The 8400-nt window shown below is 39.5% G+C and overlaps 1 protein-coding gene; it reads right to left on the minus strand.

Moving 5' to 3' along the window:
* Window positions 1–3514: 3514 nt before the first annotated feature.
* On the minus strand, window positions 3515–6952 carry GSBLH_T00002705001 (uncharacterized protein; the record flags this gene model as incomplete). XM_013041195.1 has 1 exon in its annotated part: window positions 3515–6952. One exon carries the CDS (start codon window positions 6950–6952, stop codon window positions 4352–4354), a length of 2601 nt encoding a protein of 866 aa, XP_012896649.1. The 3' UTR covers window positions 3515–4351.
* Between the last annotated feature and the right edge of the window lie 1448 nt (window positions 6953–8400).

An 8400-nucleotide genomic window follows, 5' to 3' on the forward strand; every position in this document is an offset into this window, starting at 1 on the left:
CAATTATAAGAATGGTAAACGTCATGGGAAAGGAATAGAATATGATAATGGTGTAGCTAAAAAAGAGAGAGAATGGATAATGGGTCATAGTATGGAAGAAATATGGATTATTCAATCAATAATGATGATTTTAGTAATAGTTTTTATTATAATTAGTTTTAATGTTCAAGTAGTAATTGGTTTTATTCTATTGGGCGTGCTATTATTGTATTTCGTGTCTCTCTGGAAATGTCAGGAATGGCTTAGTGAACGAGTTTGTATATTCTTTGATTTTGATGATTCGATTAATAGTTTTATCGAGCGATTTTTAACAGTTGATAAAAGAAGCAAAACGTGTAAATCAAAATACAAGAAAGTTATGAGGAATATACTAGAAAATTGTTATTTGTGTATGATTGTTATTTTGGTTATTGTAATTATCATTTTCATTATCTACAGTATAATAGATTACTACTATGGAGGACCACATGGAATAAAAAGTAACCAAGAATCATACATTGTTGGAAATGGATATGGAAACCAATTTAAACGATTTAAAATATCGAATTATCCAAATCTAAAAACAATCGAGATAGGAGATGATTGTTTCGGAAAGGCGACTACATTTGTAATCGATGGGTTAAGAAGTCTACAAACTATCAAAATCGGAAGGAATTCATTTATTAGCGTAATAACAATACAATTATCAAATTTGAATTCTTTGGAATCAATCGAGATCGGCGATGAATGTTTTGGATCAGTGAAAACATTCCAAATCGATGGATTGAATCGACTGAAAACGATCAAAATCGGAAACAATTCATTTACTCAGGAAAAGAATGGTTATGGAAATGATAAATCGAAATCATTCCACATATTGAATTGTGAATCATTGGAATCCATTCAAATTGGTGAATATAGTTTCAGTGATTTTGCTGGCGACTTTGAATTGAAGAATCTACCACAATTACAATCCATTCAAATTGGTACAATTGGAAGTGTATCACGAAATTTCTATCATAGTTCGTTTGTGATTCGAGGTATTGATATGATATTGAATATTTGAATGATGCATAGATCTTCCAAATCTACAATCTATCACCCTAGGTGACTCTGCGTTTGGAAATAGTACTGAATACTGTCTGCACAATCTCAATTCATTAGAAACAGTTGAAATCGGCAATGAACGTTTTGAATCAGTGCAAACATTCCAAATCGATGGATTGAATCGACTGAAAACTATCAATATCGGAAGCAATTCGTTTACTCAGGAAAAGAATGATTGGGGAGATGATGAATCGAAATCATTCCACATATTGAATTGTGGATTATTGGAATCCATTCAAATTGGTGAATATAGTTTCAGTGATTTTGCTGGAGACTTTGAATTGAAGAATCTACCACAATTACAATCCATTCAAATTGGGACAATTGAAAGTTATTCATACAATTTCTTGTTTAGTTCATTTGTGATTCGAGGTATTGATATGATATTGAATATTTGAATGATGCATAGATCTTCCAAATCTACAATCCATAACATTAGGTGACTCTGCGTTTGGAAATAGTACTGAATACTGTCTGCACAATCTCAATTCATTAGAAACAGTTGAAATCGGCAATGAACGTTTTGAATCAGTGCAAACATTCCAAATCGATGGATTGAATCGACTGAAAACTATCAATATCGGCAAGAATTCATTTACTCAAGTGAAAAGTACTGACAAGTGGGACAACGAAAAGGTCAATAACCAATCGAAATCATTCCACATATTGAATTGTGAATCATTGGAATCCATTCAAATTGGTGAATATAGTTTCAGTGATTTTGCTGGCGATTTTGAATTGAAGAATCTACCACAATTACAATCCATTCAAATTGGTACAACTGGAAGTGATTCATACAATTTCTATTATAGTTCATTTGTGATTCGAGGTATTGATATGATATTGAATATTTGAATAATGCATAGATCTTCCAAATCTACAATCTATCACCCTAGGTGACTCTGCGTTTGGAAATAGTACTGAATACTGTCTGCACAATCTCAATTCACTTGAAGAAATTGAGATAAAAGATGATAGTTTCGGAAAGGCGACTACATTTGTAATCGATGGGTTAAGAAGTCTACAAACTATCAAAATCGGAAACAATTCATTTACTCAACTGAAACAATCTAACTGGGACTACGAGAAGGCGGACAACAAATCGAAATCATTTCACATATTGAATTGTGAATCATTGGAATCCATTCAAATTGGTGAATTCAGTTTCGTTGATTTTGGAGGCGACTTTGAATTGAAGAATCTACCACAATTACAATCCATTCAAATTGGGACAATTGAAAGTTATTCATACAATTTCTTGTTTAGTTCATTTGTGATTCGAGGTATTGATATGATATTGAATATTTGAATGATGCATAGATCTTCCAAATCTACAATCCATTACATTAGGTAATAATGCATTCTTTTATTCCTTATCAACAATAATTGAAAGTATTGAATGAATTCGAATGAAATGATTGATGTAGATCTTCCATCACTACAATCCATTCAACTCGGTAAATGGGCACTTGCTGGAACATGGAAGAATGATTCATGTTCCTTAATAATGCGAAGTACAAATGAGTTGATTTGAAATGATTTGTTTTGTAGATCTTCCAAATCTAACATCAATAACTTCTGTGGGAAATAGTTTCCGTTATCCTCGTGTAGTGACATTGGCAAGTATATTTCTGAATATTGAATATTGATAGTATTTAGATATTCCAAATCTTCAAAATGTCAAGCTACCTTATTCATTCGAGTATGTTCGATCGAAATCAATTTCGAGTATAGTTTGATTGATTTGATTTGATTCATAGATGTTCATTGGAGACTCGCTGATCTTGTCCAAATCAAGCAGTAATTCCAGCATTGGATCTACACAAATCACTCCATTCCATTCCATTCCACCCAATGATCATTGTATATTCAATGCTTACCTTGTTTGTTCCAAAACCCCTTACCGTCACTCTTTGGTCATTGATTTAGGATCCAATCATCGATTGACTCTTTTCCATCATCACAACCCAGATTGGTTTAGCTAGCATGTTCCAATCCTTCGTGTAACGATGTTAAGAATGAAAATAAGGAATTTATGAAAAACGAAAAAGCAAAACTGAGACAATCGAGTATATTTTAATGTTCAGAATAGAAATGTATTATACTGGGCATCTTTCTCTATTCCAAACGATTGAATTGAGACGATCAAGTGAATTTACTGGATCGTACTGGATAGTCTCATAAAATAGTTATTTCTCACAAACACTCAGAGACTGGAATTGAGTGTGAATGGAACTTGTTGTATCGATTTGATTTGTGTGTATTGTATGAAGACATGCACATAGAATAATCGTATCTAATGGATCTGTCACTATTATGAGAATTGAAACAAATTGCCGATGTATTGTATTAGTATAATCAGTAACACAATGGATAGAAGAAATAAAGCAGTATGCAAGCGATATAGTTGCTGTATGTAACAAACACCTTATTAAACCTTGTTATAGGAAAATACTATTTAACAATAATAATTAGGATAGATTTCACTTATTAATCCTAATCGTCCAATCCATATATTCATTCACTATGTCACCCTGTTGTTATTGCTATTTCTTTTTATTGTACTGGCTGTATAAGTGTGCGATACTTGTTGCTATGTTTCTTACCTGTAATATAGAAAAATACAATCTCTATTTCCAACTGTGAGTTAATTATATTTAGTACTATTATTGTTTTCTATGGTACTTACGCTATTACCCTATCATTATATAAAACCATTTAGACTAACAAGTATATAACAACGATTCTTGTTTGTTATAGTAATTCTCTATGTGCTATCTCTTGTTCTATTCTTATATTATATGATGAATCAAATAATTCCTACATTAGTTCACATAGCAATTGCCTATGAATCGTAAACTTTTGTTTTTCAATCCCTTAGTGTTGTTTCTATGATACTGGTATCCAAAGCGAATGTGAATCTTCTTACTTCTATATTCCATTTGCCATTTTCTTCAAAACTGTCTTTTTTCTTGAAAAGGCTTGTATCAACCTACCAAATCATAATAGTAGTATAGGAATGGCGCGAATATCGCGCGAAACCATTTTCGACCCTTTTCCCGCGGTGAACTATATTTTCGTCCAAAGTCGCCTTTTCTCTATCTGGCTGCCTATTTCTACCATTTCTACCTCGTTGGTCATAACAAGAAACGCGCGGAAACCGACGGTTGCCATTATGGCTAATTTCTGCCATTATAACCTGGCCTCCTTTTTAGACCATTATATGCCTAGCTGTCTTGATGCCCAAAGTGAAAAATTGTTTCCCTTACTTCAATCGGTAATGTCCAAACGCAAGTGTGTGCACGTTGTCGTCCAAGATCCAACGCTTGCTATCGGTGCACGTCATAAGTGTCTTGGTCTGCTCCTTCGTGCTGATATCGAAGGCCTGGTTGTTGATGCGTTTGAAGCTGCCTTCGATCACTGCATCCTCCTTCTTCTCTTCCTCGAGGACACGCTTGTACAAATCGATGTTCTTCACACTCATCCTCTCACCATCGATCACCACATTGCGAGGAACTCCCTTTGCTGCGTTGTGTATCACATGCTTTTCATCAACCAAGCAGTACATCTTCGGTCTCAGTCCAACGAACTCCGTGATACGATGTCCGTTGTGCTCGTCCTTGAAGATGGGACCAGGCAACTTCTTGTTGAAATTGAGGAACGAGTCCAATGAAGGGAACTTGCTCTTGTCCACTTCATGCTCGTAATACTTCACGAGTTCACCATAGAAGTAGCTCGTGTTGTCCAATTCCGAGAAGTCGAACGATTTGTACATGTCACACATCTTGTGAACGATGTTAGCGCGATCGTGCAACTGCACGATGAGTGAATCCGTGTCCTGTCCCAACAGCTCCACGTTATCGAATGTCGTCTTGAGCACATTGCAGTAGAAATCATAGATGATGTGCTTGGACATGTCCAGAATGGCGAACCCGATGAAGAATGGCTTCTCCACCCTGCGAACCGGTGTATTCAACTTAATACCGATCAGATTCTCGGAATACATGGTAGTCCCGGCGATCATATCGTACCCATGCTTCTGGATGATGGCTTCACGTTCATTCCATGTGTTAGCGAACTTCACTTTCATCCGTTTCAACCCAGTCTCCACGAATTTGCCATAGGTCGAGTTTGCCAACAGCTTATACAGGCTCTTCTCCACGGTGGTCTTAGACTTCGCTCGTTTCTCACTCAGCATGTTCACATACTCGAAGATGAACGGTGCCTGCTTGAATCGAATGATGTGGTGAATGTGCGTGACACGATAACCCTGTTGAATGCCCAGTTGCAGCAGAGAGTAGTGTACGAGATATTTGCGACGAGGTACAAGATCGCAGATGAGCTTCGGTGTATTCACCTCTTTCACTTTGTCCACAATGTCGTTCTTCTCAGCGTACTTCTTGATTCCATCGGAGTACATACCTGCCTTCTGTACGAGGAAGAATGGCAGATCATTGAACTTGTCGTGGAATTCCACTGGTGCCTCGATGTCACACTCGATGAAGAATCCATACTTGCCGAACGTCTTGAGTGATTGAACCCACCCATTCGGGTCACAATTGATCTTCTCCATCACTTCTCGTCGCTCAGGTACACCCACCAACTCATAAGGCATCATTCGATGCATTGCTCCACCGTACAGGTTGTTGGCGTCCAGGTAGTAGATGCCTTGGGACGACGTTGCTTGCTCCTTGTTGTCAATGTCAACCTTGGCATGCCGTTTCACGATCTGTGTGATTCCTCCTCGTAGGTTCTTCAACAATCGCATGAAGTCATCGATATCAATTGTCTCCATCAATCGAATGCCCTTGCTCTCATAGAATTCACCCATGCGATTCAAGAACAATTTCACCAGTTGTTTCTCGGCGAGTCCCTCATTCGCGTTGATGCGCATGATGTACTGAGCCCATTTCCTTGCGAGGGTCATGAGGCTACTCTCACTATGATCGCCCTCCATTGTGACTTTCAAGAAGAGCGAATAGGCCATTTGCGGTGCTGTGATGTAATGCATTGGATCAACACCGAATGCATTCAGTGTGGTAACGCGAAAATGCTCGAATGCATCAGCCATGAGAGTCACATCGAGTACATTGTACAATTCGTAGTATTCACCCCATGTCTTGATATCGAAGGTCTTCCACAGCTTCACCATGTGATCATACTCGTCTTGGGGCATCATCTCTCCCTTCATATCATCAATGCATTGTTCACGAGAAGGAATGGTGGTATTGTTCAATGTGTCGTACGATTTGATGAGGCTGTAGAACATGGGTTCTTTCCGTGTCAACAAATCGATGTATTCATCACTCCATTGCTTGCCTCGAGACTCACAGTACTTGCATAGTTGTTGTTTGGTGTGCACGTACAAATCGAGGTTCCCTCCGAGTGTCTGCGCGACGATGGATCGAAGGGGGCTGCTGATGAGCTTCAACGAGTCCTTGAATTGAATGCCATTGTACTCGATCTGCATTTCCTTGTCCTCAGTAGTTGGAATGACTTCGAGATTCCCGCCAGGCATCGTCGCGATGATCTTCATGATGAATGTGAAGTCGTAGTGCGATCCATTGTGGAAGTAAACTGGTAAACGATAGTTCTTCTTGTTGAATGAGAGTTGGAGATTACACTTGGTACAACAAATACAGATGTACTGCCCAGCTTTGAAGCTGCATATTTTTCCCTTCCCTGTGGTATATTCACCTGCCACATGTGCGTGATGTCTAACCTTGTCGTCCTCCAGTTTCTTGCGACAGAAGGGACACACGGTTGTTGAACGAAAGTCCTTCTCGACCTTCGATATGCTCTCCAATGGCAATTCATCGAAGACATACGTTTTCACACTCCCTTGCAATTGCACGAGATACTCCATGAAAGGACGAAGCTCTTCTTCGCTCTCGTGTGGTGCATGGAAGACTCTCAGTTGAGTCTGGATGGCAGGGATACGAGACACGGCTAGACAGGATAACATGATTGGCTTATGTCTGTTCTCGTCATCAATGGCCGACTCGAAGTCAGCGTACACGACGACCGGTGCTGGCATTTCGTATCTCTGGTTTGTGAATCGTAACCGAGTTTCCTCGTTCGACAACTCGTACTCTTCGCTTTCATTGACGAGTTCTCGATGTGCTTGTACTTCGTGATCATGAACGGCTTTGTGAGATCCGAAGAAGTCGTCACAGAATCTACATTTCACGTTTCTTGCGAGATGTCTATTCTTCACATCACTCTGACGAAAGATGCGATGTTTGAAATCATTCAAGTCCTTGATGTACAAGAAATGCTTGGGGGTGCCCTCAGGTAGATTTAGATCGTTCAAGATGCAGAGGGACAGAAGAGGACATGCTTTCTCCTTGCTTTTGTACACGACATCGCATGTGAATAAATCAAATTGCTCCTTCGTCTTATCGGTGTATCCAGGCAAGAGTGTGACCTCGAATACATTGAATGAGACTTTCAACAATGCCGCCAATGCGGCGAATTTCTCTTCACTCGCGTTGAAGGGTGCATTGTCGCGAATGTTCATCGCCTCCTCCACTTCGTGAATGGTCACTCCGAATACTTTGTACTTATTGGGTTGTTTCCACCACTTGTTGTACACGGTTGCATCGCCCATCTTGCGATTTGCAATAATCTTGTGTCCGCCTTCACTTGCCAGAATGAGACACCGTTGCAGACATCGGTTGTTATCGATAATTGGGTTGATTACTGTACGCCCGATGACGAACGGTGTTGGATGCTTGTGTCCTACGTATGTGCGAAGAGGGAACATCTCGACATGGAAGCCGATCCACCCATGGTACACAAATCCATTTCCCTCTGTCTCCTGTTCCTCTACACCATTTCGGTACCATTTCAAATAGTCCTTGATCCACTCATCGATACGATCTCGGCGAACGATGCGGAGGTGTCCCAATCGATCATTGGTGAGGTAGAGAATCTTGGGATCTCTGTCATGTTCAACATGAGGTTGTATGCCATGATGGTGATGAAGCACTGATTGTATTCACGCATACCAGTCATGATGAACTTTTTCAAGACTTCATTGAATTCATTTGTCTCATCGAATATGAGATTGATCGGTTCCACTTCCTCATCGCTCTTCTCACCCGGTAGTCGAACCCACAGTCTGTTGTCAAAATCGTTCTTGAGGCGAAAGTCCTTCTTGGTACGTTTCTCTTTCATCCATTCCTTGTACATGTCTCCTTCCACAGTGTGATAGTACGTGAGTGCATACCCGAGTGACGAGTCGATCACATCACTCAAGCGTCCCTGTGAGACCTTGCGATCGAATCGTTCGAATGCCTTATTGCGTCTCAT

This window comes from Blastocystis hominis, assembly GCF_000151665.1.
Source record: "Blastocystis hominis, Singapore isolate B (sub-type 7) whole genome shotgun sequence assembly, scaffold_2".
Lineage (NCBI taxonomy): Eukaryota > Bigyra > Opalinata > Blastocystidae > Blastocystis > Blastocystis hominis.